Below are 17,286 nucleotides of genomic sequence, written 5' to 3'. Positions count from 1 at the left end.
TGTTCTAGTTCTGTTCTATTTCTGTTCTGTTCTAGTTCTGTTGTTCTAGTTCTGTTCTAGTTCTGTTCTAGTTCTGTTCTAGTTCTGTTCTAGTCTGTTCTAGTTCTGTTCTAGTTCCGTTCTAGTTCTGTTCTAGTTCTGTTCTAGTTCTGTTCTAGTTCTGTTCTAGTTCTGTTCTAGTTCTGTTCTAGTTCTGTTCTAGTTCTGTTCTAGTTCTGTTCTAGTTCTGTTCTAGTTCTGTTCTAGTTCTGTTCTAGTTCTGTTCTAGTTCTGTTCTAGTTCTGTTCTAGTTCTGTTCTAATTCTGTTCTAGTTCTGTTCTAGTTCTGTTCTAGTTCTGTTCTAGTTCTGTTCTAGTTCTGTTCTAGTTCTGTTCTAGTTCTGTTCTAGTTCTGTTCTAGTTCTGTTCTAGTTCTGTTCTAGTTCTGTTCTAGTTCTGTTCTAGTTCTGTTCTAGTTCTGTTCTAGTTCTAGTTCTAGTTCTGTTCTAGTTCTGTTCTAGTTCTGTTCTAGTTCTGTTCTAGTTCTGTTCTAGTTCTGTTCTAGTTCTGTTCTAGTTCTGTTCTAGTTCTGTTCTAGTTCTGTCTAGTTCTGTTCTAGTTCTGTTCTAGTTCTATTCTAGTTCTGTTCTAGTTCTGTTCTAGTTCTGTTCTAGTTCTGTTCTAGTTGTGTTCTAGTTCAGTTCTAGTTCTATTTCTTTTCTAGTTCTGTTCTAGTTCTGTTCTAGTTGTGTTCTAGTTCAGCTCTAGTTCTGTTCTAGTTTTGTTCGAGTTCTATTCTAGTTCTTTTCTACTTCTCTTCTAGTTCTGTTCTATTTTTTTCTAGTCCTGTTTTTTACGTTCTTGTTCTGTTCTAGTTCTATGATGCATAAAATTTTGATAATTTGAGAAATAAAATGCATTTTATATAAAAATATTTTAAAGTTGTTGTTCTAATGAACTACTCTCGAGAAATTTTAAACATAAATTGCACATGTTGCAAGTGCACACATTTCTGTTGTTGTATATAAAAACAGCAACAACAACAATAATAATAATTTAAAAGAAAATTTAGGTCATCAGAACAGCAACAACGAAATTGTAAAGAAAATCAAGGTCATCAGCAGTTTTTGAAGGTATATAATGGCAAAAAATTTATATAGATGTATATAAGAACATAAATACAAACATATGTATATACAAATTGTATGTGTTTTTGTGTAAAGTACATAAAGTACATAAGTTAAATTGTTGTATATAAAACACAGCTGTGCTTGCTGTTGATGATTTATTGAAATTGGAAAATTTATTTTTATACAAAATTTTCACTTTGCAAATATTTGTAAAGCTATTTTTAGCTTAGAATAAGTAAATATTTAAGGAAATTTTGTTAGGAAAAGATAAAAATCAGATATTTTTTTATTTAGAATAAAAAAAGAAAATTAACAGGAAATGGTGGTAGAGATTTAAGAACAGGAATTTTATTTTTCAAGTCTAAAAGAAGGAGATTGAGGAAAGGTAAAGAAATTTGACAGGTTATTTTTAGCTGGAGATTAAAAATCAGGGATATTCAAAGTTGTAAATAAAGTGGTGAGGATAACACTTACCGCATATCTCCATGACATTTTGTTTAAAGTTTTTGCTGTTCTGTTGCTGTTTGAAATTTATAAAATTTTGGCAATTTGTTTTTTAAACAAATAAAAAACGCCTTAGTTTTGGTTGTCCTTGGTTTGTTAGGTTGTTAAAATAATAACCCGTCAATTTCCTGGTGTGAAAAACGCGCAATTTCTTTTTCGATTCGTTGTTTAATTACGTTCTTTATTAAATATCAATAAATAATAGTTTTTTGCTTTTTATTGTTTAATGCACTTTTTCAAATACGTTGTTGTGTTTTGCTTTAATTTATAGTTTTCTTTATTTTTTTGCATATATAAAAACGTAAAAAAAATACAAAAAAATTTTAGCACTTTTTACTCTTAAATAAAATTTAAAATCTGTTTAATAAAAATTTTTTATTGTGGAAAAAATTTAAAAACTTTAATTTTTGATTGTGTTTTTTAATATTTTTCAAATTTTAAAAAATATAAATAAGAAAATGTTTTTAAAATGAAATAAATTTGATTTGATTAGATTTTTCTACTTAAATTTCGCGTGACGTTCTTTTTGCGACTGAAAACTGATTTACTTGGCGGCTGTATAGATAGAACGTACGTAGGGTTTTGGTGCTTAACTCTTGGCGTTTAGCTTCGACGACGACGACGTTTGTTGCTGCTGGTTTATAGTGCGCCCACCATCAGAGCTTTTCGATTTTTTATTTTTTTGCTTTCATTTATTTTTACTTTTTGAGTTTTGTTTGCAAACGCTCTCTATTTATCGATTTTGCATGTTTTGTTTCATTTATACATTTTCTATGAAAGTTTAATATACTTTTTCCTCATACATATAGAAAATTTGTTGTGTGGCCACAGTGTGGTACAGTGGTTTGCATGAGACTAAATGCGTAATAGAATATATTTTTCAAAACAATATTTTACTTATTGCAATATTGCGGTATGTAATTCTAGATCAGCTTAAGTTAAAGTTCAGTTCTAATTCGGTTCTAGTTCAGTTCTAGTTCAGTTCTAGTTCAGTTCTAGTTCAGTTCTAGTTCAGTTCTAGTTCAGTTCTAGTTCAGTTCTAGTTCAGTTCTAGTTCAGTTCTAGTTCAGTTCTAGTTCAGTTCTAGTTCAGTTCTAGTTCAGTTCTAGTTCAGTTCTAGTTCAGTTCTAGTTCAGTTCTAGTTCAGTTTTAGTTCAGTCCTAGTTCAGTTCTAGTTATAGTTCAGTTCTAGTTATAGTTCAGTTCTAGTTATAGTTCAGTTTAAGTTATAGTTCAGTTCTAGTTAAGTTCTAGTTCAGTTCTAGTTCAGTTCTAGTTCAGTTCTAGTTCAGTTCTAGTTCTAGTTCAGTTCTAGTTCAGTTCAAGTTCAGTTCTAGTTCAGTTCTAGTTCAAGTTCAGTTCTAGTTCAGTTCTAGTTCAGTTCTAGTTCAGTTCTAGTTCAGTTCTAGTTCAGTTCTAGTCAGTTCTAGTTCAGTTCTAGTTCAGTTCTAGTTCAGTTCTAGTTCAGTTCTAGTTCAGTTCTAGTTCAGTTCAAGTTTCTAGTTCTCAGTTTCAGTTCTAGTTCAGTTCTCTGTTCAGTTCTAGTTCAGTTCTAGTTCATTTTCTAGTTCAGTTATAGTTCAGTTCTTAGTTCAGTTTCTAGTTTCAGTTCTGAGTTCAGTTCTATTTTCCAGTTCTAGTTCAGTTCTAGTTCAGTTTCTAGTTCAGTTCTAGTTTCATTTCTAGTTCAGTTTTCAGTTCAGTTCTAGTTCAGTTTCTAGTTCAGTTCTAGTTCAGGTTCTAGTTTCAGTTCTAGTTCAGTTCTAGTTCAGTTCTAGTTCAGTTCTAGTTTCAGTTTCTAGTTCAGTTCTAGTTCAGTTCTAGTTCAGTTCTAGTTCAGTTCTAGTTCAGTTCTAGTTCAGTTCTAGTTCAGTTCTAGTTCAGTTCTAGTTCAGTTCTAGTTTCAGTTCTAGTTCAGTTCTAGTTCAGTCTAGTTCAGTTCTAGTTCAGTTCTAGTTCAGTTCTAGTTCAGTTCTAGTTCAGTTTAGTTCAGTTCTAGTTCAGTTCTAGTTCAGTTCTAGTTCAGTTCTAGTTCAGTTCTAGTTCAGTTCTAGTTCAGTTCTAGTTCAGTTCTAGTTCAGTTCTGTTCTAGTTCAGTTCAGTTCTAGTTCAGTTCTAGTTCAGTTCTAGTTCAGTTCAGTTCAGTTCAGTTCTAGTTCAGTTCTAGTTCAGTTCTAGTTCAGTTTTAGTTCAGTTCTAGTTCAGTTCTAGTTCAGTTCTAGTTCAGTTCTAGTTCAGTTCTAGTTCAGTTCTAGTTCAGTTCTAGTTCAGTTCTAGTTCAGTTCTAGTTCGTACTGGAAGACCACTGTTCCCCTTAAATATGTTTTGTTTCAATTCGAACAAAGTGTATATCGTATAGAGGAGTTTGATGTACTTTTTTTACAAACACAAAAGTTATGACGTAGTTTGTTTATGGTAGAAAGCTTTTAAATTCATTCACCTCCCAGACTCTCTCTGTGTCTCCTCTAAATTGTTGATTGTTTCTGTTTCAGTTTACAATAATTTTTTGCACATTTGCCGAACCAACCGACCAGTATTTAGTATATATCCACGTGTTTTAGCTTTGTAAAGCTGTTTCTATTACAACAAGTAAAGTAAAAAAAGCTTTGCGATTCGCCATTAGTGAAGCTTTTATTAAACAAAATTTCTTTCATACACACAGGCTAACAAACGTGTACACTAAACGCTAAGCGTTTAGAAAAATACTGTAGGCGTCGTAATCCACAGTGAAGAATATTTTGTTTTAATTTCTTTTCTATCGTTTTTGAAACAAATTGATGTTACTTATACGTCACACTGTACTCGTACAAGGTTGTAGTTGTTGTCATTGTGGTTGATGTGTTTTTGTCGTCTCATAATTTTTCATTATTTTCTTTTGGTTTTTATTTATTTATTATTCAGCATGATTCACATTTATTTATGTATGTATTTTCAGTTGTTTTTTTTTTTTTAATTATTTGTTTTTTTAAGTGTTTTTTTTTTTAATATTATTGTTTTTATTTGCTTTTTCATGGTCATCATTCATGATTTTTTATTTCATTTTCACTTAATGTCCTTCGTTTGCTTTAAGCTCTCTTTTTCTCTCTATTTATCTTTTTGGAGGTTTTCTCCATGTAAATTTTGTTGTCTATATTCCAAAATTGTTGCTGTTATTGTTGTCTTATATTGATTTAGTTCGTGTCAGATTACGGCGTCAACGAGTTGTGCCACTGACATTGTTTTCTTTGCATTGTTATGTGTGTGTTTATGTTGGTATAGGACTCTGCTCTTCAAAAATACATCTTCTTCTCATGAGAAGTTCAAGTTGCATGTATTTTATCTGCTCATTTTCTTGTGTGACAGTTTTGCGTTAATTATGACAAATATTTTATCACAGAGATGGCGTAAATTATAAGGATGTTTAAAAAAAAATCATTATTAAAATAACTTTTTTAACTTTTAAGGATTAAATATTATATTTTGTGTTAATTTAATAAATTTAGCAAGTTTTATTAACAGTAATTTATTTTTTACAATTACAGATTATTGTATAAGGTAAGTACTTCATTTTCAAATAATATAACCCATGTTTTTATGAATATGTCATTTGGCAATTTTTCATGAAAAGAAAAATTTCTCACGAAAATCGAAATTGATAATTTTCATGAAAAGTATCTATATATATAAAAATGAATGTGTGTTTGTTTGTATGTTTGAACGTTATAGACTACTAAACGGCTGAACCGATTTTATTCAAATTTTCACAGCGTATTCTTGTATGTCTGGAATAGGTAATAGGCTACTTTTTATTTTGAAATTCCAAGTAGGCGAGGAGCCACGCCTATATTAAGAAAATATTAAATCCGTATATTTTAGATAATATAACAGTTAGAGTCCTCAAATTTTGTCGGAGCAACTTTAGTGTCAATATAATTATTTAGGACAAAAATTAGGCGGACTATCATTAGGGGGCGTGGCACCTCCCATATAAATTAAATACAAAAATACGTTTATCTTGGAAACTATTACAGTTATAATCTTCAAATTTTGCACGAAAAACTTTAACATCCATCTAAACATTTCGGGTAATAAATTGGCGGAATACCCATGAGGGGAGCGTCACCTCCCATATTAATTAAAGACAAAAATTCGTTTATCTGGAAAACTAATGGAACTAAATTCTTCAAATTTCGCACGAAGAACTTAAATATTCATCTGAACATTTTGGAGGAAAAAAAAGCGGACTTTCATCTGGGGGGTCTTGAAGCCCCCACATGAATCAAATAGAAAAATTCGTATATCTGAGAAACTATTAGTGCTAGAATCTTCAAATTTTACAGAACTTTGAAATTCATGTGAACATTTAGAGCATAACGGGCGGACTTTCAATGGGTGGCTTGGCACAACATATATGAATTAAATACAAAATTTCGTGCATTTTGGAAACTCTTATATTATTAAAATTTTTTATAGATAGATAGAAATTGGCGATAGATAGAAACTGGCGAACTTGCAATAATTTGCTTGACATCTTTCATATGTAACATATAATAAATCTGGTATTTATTTATACATATTCCTTTTAGGGTGGCAAAGCACACTGGGTGTAGCTAGTTCTTTATATAATTCACTTCTATTTCAGATCTAGTTAAGTTCTAGTTCAGTTCTAGTTCAGTTCTAGTTCAGTTCTAGTTCAGTTCTAGTTCAGTTCTAGTTCAGTTCTAGTTCAGTTCTAGTTCAGTTCTAGTTCAGTTCTAGTTCAGTTCTAGTTCAGTTCTAGTTCAGTTCTAGTTCAGTTCTAGTTCAGTTCTAGTTCAGTTCTAGTTCAGTTCTAGTTCAGTTCTAGTTCAGTTCTAGTTCAGTTCTAGTTCAGTTCTAGTTCAGTTCTAGTTCAGTTCTAGTTCAGTTCTAGTTCAGTTCTAGTTCAGTTCTAGTTCAGTTCTAGTTCAGTTCTAGTTCAGTTCTAGTTCAGTTCTAGTTCAGTTCTAGTTCAGTTCTAGTTCAGTTCTAGTTCAGTTCTAGTTCAGTTCTAGTTCAGTTCTAGTTCAGTTCTAGTTCAGTTCTAGTTCAGTTCTAGTTCAGTTCTAGTTCAGTTCTAGTTCAGTTCTAGTTCAGTTCTAGTTCAGTTCTAGTTCTAGTTCAGTTCTAGTTCAGTAGTTCTAGTTCTAGTTCTAGTTCTAGTTCTAGTTCAGTTCTAGTTCAGTTAGTTCAGTTCTAGTCAGTTCTAGTTCAGTTCTAGTTCAGTTCTAGTTCAGTTTCTAGTTCAGTTCTAGTTCAGTTCTAGTTCAGTTCTAGTTCAGTTCTAGTTAGTTCAGTTCTAGTTCAGTTCTAGTTCAGTTCTAGTTCAGTTCTAGTTCAGTTCTAGTTCAGTTCTAGTTCAGTTCTAGTTCAGTTCTAGTTCAGTTCTAGTTCAGTTCTAGTTCAGTTCTAGTTCAGTTCTAGTTCAGTTCTAGTTCAGTTCTAGTTCAGTTCTAGTTCAGTTCTAGTTCAGTTCTAGTTCAGTTCTAGTTCAGTTCTAGTTCAGTTCTAGTTCAGTTCTAGTTCAGTTCTAGTTCAGTTCTAGTTCAGTTCTAGTCAGTTCTAGTCAGTTCTAGTTCAGTTCTAGTTCAGTTCTAGTTCAGTTATAGTTCAGTTCTAGTTCAGTTCTAGTTCAGTTCTAGTTCAGTTCTAGTCAGTTCTAGTTCAGTTCTAGTTCAGTTCTAGTTCAGTTCTAGTTCAGTTCTAGTTCAGTTCTCGTTCAGTTCTAGTTCAGTTCTAGTTCAGTTCTAGTTCAGTTCTCGTTCAGTTCAGTTCTCATTCAGTTCAGTTCTCATTCAGTTCAGTTCTAGTTCAGTTCTAGTTCAGTTCTCGTTCAGTTCTAGTTCAGTTCTAGTTCAGTTCTAGTTCAGTTCTAGTTCAGTTCTAGTTCAGTTCTAGTTCAGTTCTAGTTCAGTTCTCGTTCAGTTCTAGTTCAGTTCTAGTTCAGTTCTAGTTCAGTTCTAGTTCAGTTCTCGTTCAGTTCTAGTTCAGTTCTAGTTCAGTTCTAGTTCAGTTCTCGTTCAGTTCAGTTCTCATTCAGTTCAGTTCTCATTCAGTTCAGTTCTCATTCAGTTCAGTTCTAGTTCAGTTCTAGTTCAGTTCTCGTTCAGTTCTAGTTCAGTTCTAGTTCAGTTCTAGTTCAGTTCTCGTTCAGTTCAGTTCTCATTCAGTTCAGTTCTAGTTCAGTTCTAGTTCAGTTCTAGTTCAGTTCTAGTTCAGTTCTAGTTCAGTTCTAGTTCAGTTCTAGTTCAGTTCTAGTTCAGTTCTAGTTCAGTTCTAGTTCAGTTCTAGTTCAGTTCTAGTTCAGTTCTAGTTCAGTTCTAGTTCAGTTCTAGTTCAGTTCTAGTTCAGTTCTAGTTCAGTTCTAGTTCAGTTCTAGTTTCAGTTCTAGTTCAGTTCTAGTTCAGTTCTAGTTCAGTTCTAGTTCAGTTCTAGTTCAGTTCTAGTTCAGTTCTAGTTCAGTTCTAGTTCAGTTCTAGTTCAGTTCTAGTTCAGTTCTAGTTCAGTTCTAGTTCAGTTCTAGTTCAGTTCTAGTTCAGTTCTAGTTCAGTTCTAGTTCAGTTCTAGTTCAGTTCTAGTTCAGTTCTAGTTCAGTTCTAGTTCAGTTCTAGTTCAGTTTTAGTTCAGTTCTAGTTCAGTTCTAGTTCAGTTCTAGTTCAGTTCTAGTTCAGTTCTAGTTCAGTTCTAGTTCAGTTCTAGTTCAGTTCTAGTTCAGTTCTAGTTCAGTTCTAGTTCAGTTCTAGTTCAGTTCTCGTTCAGTTCTAGTTCAGTTCTTGTAGCAAATTGGCGATATGGTCAATTTAAATAAATAAGACCGACTCACGTACATACAAATATATTAGGTTATGTGTGTGTATTTTACATTTATTTTAAATTCATTTGCAGTTAAGACTCAAATAAACTTAACTTGCAGTTGGTTTTTCTGATTACAATTTTTTCTAATATTTTCCTTCTTGACTATTTCCCGTACATGACCCAACAACAACAACAGCTAAATTGTTTGGTCATAAATTACATTAAAGTTATGAGGGAGCGAATAGGAGAATAGAAATATTTTACGGTTTAATACCAGAGAAGGCTCATACTGTTGAAGAAGATGATTATTAAGATAATAATGATTAGGCTAAAACAACCAATAGTCACAAACTAAAATTCAACAAAACCCACCGACAACCAAACACAATTCTTTAACAAATAAATAAGTTTTATTTTTTTAATTTGCTAAAATCATGAACGTAAAAATGAGAAGAAGAAAACAAAAATTCAATGAATATCGTGATCTTTGATAATATGGAATTGTTTACGATTTGTGGCCAATTTTTTTTCTTTTAATATTTTTTCGATTGTATTAAGTTGCCTTTAAAGCGAAGAAAACAGGAAATCGAAAAAAATAAAATTAAATTTTATACATTACAAAAATTTTTTACATTTTACATTTTTGTTGTGGAATCAAATCTTGAAGCTAAAAAAAAATAAAAAGTAATTGTTTTTAATCCAGTGACCGCTTTCGTTCATGATGATGAGCATGGCAATTGTTGGTTCATTAATTTACTAGTTAAATTAGATAATTTCTTTTGGAAAATATTTGCTGCCACCAAATAGAGGTCAAATTATTTTTAACATAAAGAAGAAAATCCAGATTTTAATAGAAAAATAGTTAGAAAGATTAATTATAAAATTCCCTAGACCAGTTATCTAGGAAACTTGAACTAGAACTGAACTAGAACTGAACTAGAACTGAACTAGATCTGACCTAGAACTGAACTAGAACTGAACTAGAACTGAACTAGAACTGAACTAGAACTGAACTAGAACTGAACTAGAACTGAACTAGAACTGAACTAGAACTGAACTAGAACTGAACTAGAACTGAACTAGAACTGAACTAGAACTGAACTAGAACTGAACTAGAACTGAACTAGAACTGAACTAGAACTGAACTAGAACTGAACTAGAACTGAACTAGAACTGAACAAAAAATATTTCTACAAAGACAGAAAAACTTACTGTAACATCAGAAATAGCGGGAATAGAAATGATTAGATTTTTCCTTAAAATTAAAAACTACATAGAGAGAATATTTGAATAACAAGAAGTACCGTTAAAAATAAAATAAAGTTTAGTTGTATTTCAAATGAAAGTTTTGATATAATTAATTTTAAAAAAATATACATATTATGTATGTAGGTATTTTGTATATTTATTCCTTGAACAATTTGTCCGTCTCCAACTTAGGTTTCTCTTTAGTCTTTAAACCTGACAATAATTGCTTCAATTTAACTATGGCTTTGGCAGGATTTAAATTTTTCGGGCAAGTATTGGTACAATTTAGTATAGTATGACAACGATATAGTTTATAAGGATCTGTTAAACGTTTCAGACGTTCTTCGGTTGCCTCATCACGCGAATCGATAACCCAACGATAGGCTTGCATTAAAATAGCAGGACCTAAATAACGATCACTATTCCACCAGTATGAAGGGCAGGCTGTTTGACAGCAGGCACACAAAATACATTCATACAAACCATCCAAAACATCACGATCTTTGGGATGCTGCAAATATTGGGCACAACCGGGAATTTCATTCTCCGTATCCTTGCGCTGCAGCCAAGGCTGTATGGAACGATATTGTTCGTAGAATTGTGAAAAATCAGTTACCAAATCTTTGATAACATACATATGCGGTAGGGGATAAATCCTTAAGGGTCTTGAGAGATTTGTATCAGTTTTATGTATACAGGCCAAAGTATTAAGACCACCAATATTCATGGCACAAGAACCACAAATACCTTCACGACAAGATCGCCTAAAAGTTAAAGTCTGATCTATATCGTTTTTGATTTTCAATAATACATCTAAAACCATGGGATTTATGGTGCTTAGGTCTACTTTATAAGTTTGCATTTTAGGTTTATCACCCGGTTTCCAGCGATATATTTGTACAGTTTTAATTTGGGGTTTCTTTTCCTTTGGCGGTGCATCTTTTGTGGCAATTGGCTTTTCCTTTTTTGTTGGTGGTACCGGTTTGGCGGGGGGAGTTTTTTTAGTTGGTTTTCCAGTTTTCGTAGCTGATAAATAACGCGTATACAGGGTTTTGAGTATAGCAGGATATCGGTTTGGTTGTTTTAAATTTAAAAGAAACATTTGGGTTGTTATTTTATTAAAAGTTGTTTTATTATGGAAATAGAATTTAATAATTCAATTTATGTTTGAAAATATTTCATTTGAAGTCGATGTGCAAGAACACAATTGCAACGTTAACGTTACGATTTGAACACTCGAATTTAGTACTATATTTACAGTCAATCTGCTGAATATAGTTTAGCCAGATTATATTATATTATATAGTCTACAATTATAGTCTCGTCAGTCCACCGATAGTCCAAGCGATCTGTGTCAAAGAGCCGATTTCACAGATTTTAATTATTTTCTCATTGTAACGTTATTTAAGTATCTACGACCGATTTTGGGGTTTTCATATAAAAGTTGACTTTTGGTTGGAAATTTCACATTTTTACTAGTTTACCAATTGGAACGTTATTTGAGGACCTACGGACGGATTTTATGTTTTTCATATAAAAATCGACTTTTGATATGAAATTTTAATGATCACAGATTTTTACCATTTTCTCAATTGGAGCGTTATTTGGCGATCTAGGGTTAATTTTTGGTTTTTTTATACAAAACTATAGTTTTGGTGGAAAATAGTCTAGTCAATAGATCGACTTTGCTCCAGTCTATCTGAAATATAGTATAATAAGAATGTATTCTACTCAGCCCACCGACTATAGTCCTTCATCATAACGGCTTTTTTTCTCAATATTTAAACTAAAACCAGAATTTCAAGGATCAATGCCTGACAGAATTCAAGCATATGATCGTTTTTACAACATTCTTTAGTGTTTTCTTTTTTAATTGTCACTCTTGGTTAAAAACAACAAGAACAACTAAAATAACAAGACATTCCAACCAAAACAACCAGCCCCACCAGAACCAAAACATTCAAGTCCATCATCACTCATTTTGCCCGTTACAAAAGATAAAACTTGATTTTACTTCTACACTCTATTCTTGTTTTCTTTAGCGCCCAACTTGAGGACAAGTGACGCGTGTCAATTTCAATACGAATTGTCATCAGGAAAAAAACAAACTGAACAATAACAACATCTTATACCTATTTCTCTAAAGAATTTCTGCTGTAACAAAAACAATATTGGTATTTCACTATATGTTTGTTCTTAATAATAACAGAAACAAAATTAAAACAAGCAAGAAATTATAGTCGGGCGAGGCCGACCATATAATACCCTACACCTGTTACAAATATAAAATGTGATTTAGTTTTCATAATAAAGCATTTAAGTTGAATTGCACCATGCCTTGAATTATACTTAAGCCATTTATTGTTGAATAAAATTGTGGACATTTAAGTCAAATTTTGAAGGGGGATTTGTATAGGGGCTATGGTCAAATGAGACCCTATAATTATAAAATTCATGGGAGTCATCAAGGCTAGTATAGAAATTGGTTTTGCAGCTTTTTGTCGAGATACGATTATATTAAACATAATTATAAACTTAAAATCCCTATTCGTCGGGTTCAGTTGTATGGGGTCTAGGTGAAATAATGGACCGATGTTAACCATTTTCAATAAGCTTCGTCTTCTGCCAAATTTCATTGAATTATCTTCAAAATTGCGACCTGTAGTTTGAATTAAAGGTTTACAAGCCCTATTCGGGGGTTCAGTTGTATGGGGGCTAGATGAGAAAATGGACCGATGTTAACCATTTTCAATAGACTTCGTCTCTGGGACAATAGAAGATCATGTGCCAAATTTCATTGAATTATCTTCAAAATTGCGACCTGTAGTTTGATTAAAAGGTTTACAAGCCCTATTCGGGGGTTCAGTTGTATGGGGGCTAGATGAGAAAATGGACCGATGTTAACCATTTTCAATAGACTTCGTCTCTGGGACAATAGAAGATCATGTGCCAAATTTCATTGAATTATCTTCAAAATTGCGACCTGTAGTTTGTTTAAAAGGTTTACAAGCCCTATTCGGGGGTTCAGTTGTATGGGGGCTAGATGAGAAAATGGACCGATGTTAACCATTTTCAATAGGCTTCGTCTCTGGGATAATAGAAGAACATGTGCCAAATTTCATTCAATTATCTTCATAATTGCGACCTGTAGTTTGATTACAAGGTTTACAAGCCCTATTCGGGGTCTAGGGTGGTGTAGGGTATAATTAAACAAAAAAAACGGAACAAGTTTCAAAATTGCGACCTGTAGTTTGATTACAAGGTTTACATGGACGGACGGACAGACGGACGGACATAGCTAGATCGACTCAGAAAATGATTCTAAGCCGATTGGTATACTTTAAGGTGGGTATAGGACCAATATTATTGTGCGTTACAAACATCAGCACAAATCCAATATACCCTCCCCACTAAAGTGGTGTAGGGTATAATTAAACAAAAAAACGGAACAAGTTTTAAATTTGACATTTGTAGCACTTTATCACATTGCTGGTTGTATCACATACAAACAAACATACATAAAAACGAAAATGTCTCTAGAGAGTCTGTGGATGACGTTGAAACTCACTCCCTGGATATTAGCATGGATACAGATCATCACATCTAAACATTGCGATTTTCAATATTTCTTTCTTTTTCTTTACTTAATACATCATTAACACTGCATATTGTTGTAGTTGTTTGCCAAAAGGCCCTTTATAGTGGTATGATTGTAATGAACAACGATTTGTAATTTACGACATCTTTCAACAAACTGATATTGATGTTTTCCTGTTTGCGTCCAACTGTAATTTTGGAATGTTGTCGCAGAAATTGTTTTTGTTTGATGTGATGTATGCAAACACATTTTATTGTGAGTAGTTAGATTGAAAAGTTATTGGAACTATCATTGAAGTTATTTTGGTCTTTCTTAGATTATTGTGTAAACAAATATCTTTCCATTTGTGACCAAACAACTCCAGCTATAGGAGACACTTTTAAAACAGTTTAGTCCTGTCACCCTCTAAAATATAGTCAATGTATTGATTATAGTCTAGTCAGTCTATAAACAATTTTCTAACCACTTAATTGACAGTAGTTTAGTCTGTCTATAAGCTATAATATAGGCTTTGTTTAACCGATTACAATGTAGTCTATAATTTGGCCAGTTTATCGGCTATATTCTACTCAGTTCTTCGACTATAGCCTAGTCAGTCTGTATATCTATCGACTGTAGATAAACTAAAGACTTCGATTTCAATCGTTATTACACCACTGTTAATATAAACTGAATGTTTTGTTGCCCAAGACAATAATGAGTCTTATAGCTATTTAAAATCCTTTTAAATCTACCCTCTTATACATTTCCAATGTGTGCCAATTAAAGATTTTGATTAATTTCTGTTAAACGTTTTCACTAGTAACGTGTCACTTCGAGTTACATGTCAAATCATCAATGAATTTACACTGACATCGTACGAACACAAAGTACTACCCATAGTTTACTACATACAAATTTAAATTAATTGATTTTGAAGAGTTTTTTTTTGAGAAATTTAAAATATCCAAAAGAAATTAAATGTATGCTAATACAAAGAGCACGCTTTCGTAAATGAATTTCCCAAAAAATTACGGGAAATATGGGTATTATGTTAATGTTTTTTAGCAATTTCCAAAATTAAAGAAAAACAAAAAAACAACACACACACACCTAATTAACTGGGAAAAGAAAAAATATTGTCTTCTTAGACATGACATAAGAATGACAATATAAGAAAAATTATTTTTATAACGCCCTAATTCCAACACAAATTGTACAACTTGTCTTGTGTCTTAGTTTCTTTCTTTTATGTATTTCAGCACCCTTCTTTAGCACCGACACTTAGAGATTAAATACCATTTGGATAGTAAGCATTCTTACACAAATCTATCCAACAACAAGAACAATAATAATCTTCACACAAATTATGTCAACATGTGGAAGAAATAATAATTACACGTGACATCCAAATGTTTGATGGGCAGACAGAAAGACAGGCAAATCCCAAACAGTCAATGAGACAGACAATTTACATTAACGACATTTATGTATATATGAATTTCCCCTTAGTCGGTCTGAATTGTCTGTCTTGATGTCTTTCAAATGTTTTTATTGACAATTCAAATTAACGCCTTTTCTATGCACATGTTTAAAGATGACAATTTTCGTACGTTTTTACACCCTACACCATACAGACTGTATTATAGTCTATGGTTTATTCAAGACTATAAAGTAAAATCAATAGACGAACCAAACTATAGTCGATAGATTGCCCAGACTATAGTTAATAAACTGCCCAGACTATAACCGACAAACTGACTAGATTATAGTCGTTGGACTGATCAGGCTATAGTCAATGGACTGGCAAGACTATAGTCGATAGACGGACTAGACTATAACCAGTGAACTGACTATATAATTGTCGATAGCCTGACTAAACTATAGTTGATAGACTGACTAGACTATAGTCGATAAACTGACAAGACTATAGTCGATAGACTGACAAGACTATAGTCGATAGACTGGCAAGACTATAGTCGATAGACTGACTAGACTATCGTCGGTAGACTAAAAAGACTGTTGTCGATAGGCTGACTGGACTATAGTCAATAGACTGACTATACTATAGTCGATAGACTGACAAGAATATAGTAGATAGACTATAGTCGATAGACTGAATAGACCATAGTCGAGAGACTGGCTAGACTGTAGCTAATAAACTGACTAGATTATTGTCAATGGCCTAACTAAACTATAGGATGATTAGACTTTAGGCCAAATACTGTCCCGTCTATAGAAGACAGACGAACCGGGCTATAGCCAATGGACTGACTAGACTATATTCGATATACTAACTAGACTATAGTCGATAGACTAACTAGACTATAACCGGTAAACTAACTATATTATTAGCAATAGCCTGACTAAACTATAATTGATAGACTGACTAGATTAAAATCGATATACTGACTAGACTATAGTCTATAGAATAATGAGACTATAATCGAAATACTGTCCAGACTATAGTCGATAGACTGACTAGACTATAACTGAAAATTACACTATGTACTGTCTAGTCGGTAGACTGACCAGACTATAGTCGATAGATTGATTAAATTAAACTCAATAAACTGATCAGACTATAGTCGAAAGACTGACCAAGTTGTAGTCGATATACTGACTAGACTATATTATTATCGATAGCCTGACTAAACTATAGTTAATAGACTGACTAGACTATAGTTGATAGACTTACAAGACTATAATCGATAGACTGACTGGACTATAGTCGATAGGCTGACAAGACTGCAGTCGATAGATAGACTGACTATACTGTATATAGACTAACTAGACTAAAGTCAATTGACTAGCTAGAATATAACAGAAATATGATCAATAGACTGACTAGTCAATAGTCGATTAACTGGACTATAGTCGTTAGAATGTAAAGTATAAACTGAATAAATGCTATAGCTTAAACAGAGTAGGGTATATTTTGTTCGTTTTAGATTTAATTTTTGAATTCTTAACAATTTGTGTAGAATTTTATTGTTATTATAGATTTGTGTATGATTTTAAGATCTGTCAGCGAGACACGTACCGTTGCCTTCACTCTTATCCCATACACAGCTGCATTATGTTTCAACGATCAGTGTTGATGCAACATTTTACTTTTCCACGTGCCACACAAGTAAGGGGATATTTACTTTGAAATTGTAAATCAATTTTAATCGATAAGTATTAAGTGAGTATTAAAAAAATCTCCTGCTGAATAAATATTTATTTTGATATAAAGGTTGGTTCTATGAAAGTTTCTCCAAAATGTTTAATTTGAGTTGCATATTCTCTTCAAAACTGCTATAGTTAAAGACTAGCTTGCATTATTCAAGTTAAATATTATACAAAGTTTTAGGAACACTATAAGTTAAGTAGAAAGTAAGAGGAGGAACTATTTACAGATGATATTCAAATAAAAATAAAATATTTTAGTAAATGTAATGAATCTTTCTAAATGCCAAAAACTGCAAAACTCCCCTTTTAAACCAATAAACACTTCAAAAGATTTTCTGCTTTTAAAACAAAACACATGCATTTCCTAAAAATACAACTGGAAGCAATAAAATTTTAAGGAATTATTAGATTTTGTAAATTTAAACATTTGAAATTTATTTAAAAACACAAGCAGAACAAAGAAAACATAAAATCAATTGAATGGTTGTAAAAACTGTCTTCTACTTTTTAACATAAACAAAATGGGGAAAATAAAATAGACATGTGGTCTATATTAACTACATACCGATAGACAGACAATCCTACAAAAAAAGACACATTCTGTCATTAATACATTCATGAATTCGATGCATTCAATCATGGTGGCATGTTGCCTGCAGCACATCATCATAATTGGCTGGTGTAAATTGAAAAATAAAGGTGGTTTCTGTATTTCTTTTAAGATCCATAAAAAAAACTGTTTCTTTTTTTCTTACGGTTTAGTTTATTGTTTTGATATGTTAACAGCAGGTGTAGGAAAATCCTTAAATTTTATTTTATTTAAGGTGTTTATGACGATTTCGTTTAACGACTGTCATGGCATAAAATCCATCAATCAATACA

General features: G+C 32.2%; 2 protein-coding genes across 4 annotated transcripts in view; both read right to left on the bottom strand.

Moving 5' to 3' along the window:
- The window catches only part of LOC119602731 (dual specificity protein phosphatase 13), a 31,045-nt gene extending 28,807 nt beyond the window's left edge, over positions 1 to 2,238 (bottom strand). Inside the window, exon 1 of one of the 3 annotated variants that reach the window (XM_037954412.1) lies at positions 1,584 to 2,238. In XM_037954412.1, coding sequence (XP_037810340.1) covers positions 1,584 to 1,601 — 18 coding nt within the window. In that variant the 5' untranslated portion in view covers positions 1,602 to 2,238. The remainder of the gene's footprint in view (positions 1 to 1,583) is intronic. The other 2 variants (XM_037954409.1, XM_037954410.1) reach the window with 2 other exon arrangements.
- A 7,507-nt stretch (positions 2,239 to 9,745) lies between these two features.
- Positions 9,746 to 10,791, bottom strand: LOC119602729 (succinate dehydrogenase [ubiquinone] iron-sulfur subunit-like). The gene has a single exon (XM_037954406.1). The coding sequence runs from the start codon at positions 10,753 to 10,755 to the stop codon at positions 9,811 to 9,813; it is 945 nt and encodes a 314-aa protein (XP_037810334.1). The 5' UTR covers positions 10,756 to 10,791; the 3' UTR covers positions 9,746 to 9,810.
- Positions 10,792 to 17,286: the final 6,495 nt, after the last annotated feature.

This window comes from Lucilia sericata, unplaced genomic scaffold, assembly GCF_015586225.1.
Source record: "Lucilia sericata isolate MDLA Ls3-8-SP2 unplaced genomic scaffold, ASM1558622v1 Contig000250F_arrow, whole genome shotgun sequence".
NCBI lineage: Eukaryota > Metazoa > Arthropoda > Insecta > Diptera > Calliphoridae > Lucilia > Lucilia sericata.
This window is presented reverse-complemented; position numbering and strand designations above follow the sequence as displayed.

What these genes read in the sequence shown, in the direction of transcription:
- LOC119602729 (XM_037954406.1), bottom strand. Translation starts at nt 10,755, where the DNA reads ATGTTTCTTTTAAATTTAAAACAACCAAACCGATATCCTGCTATACTC.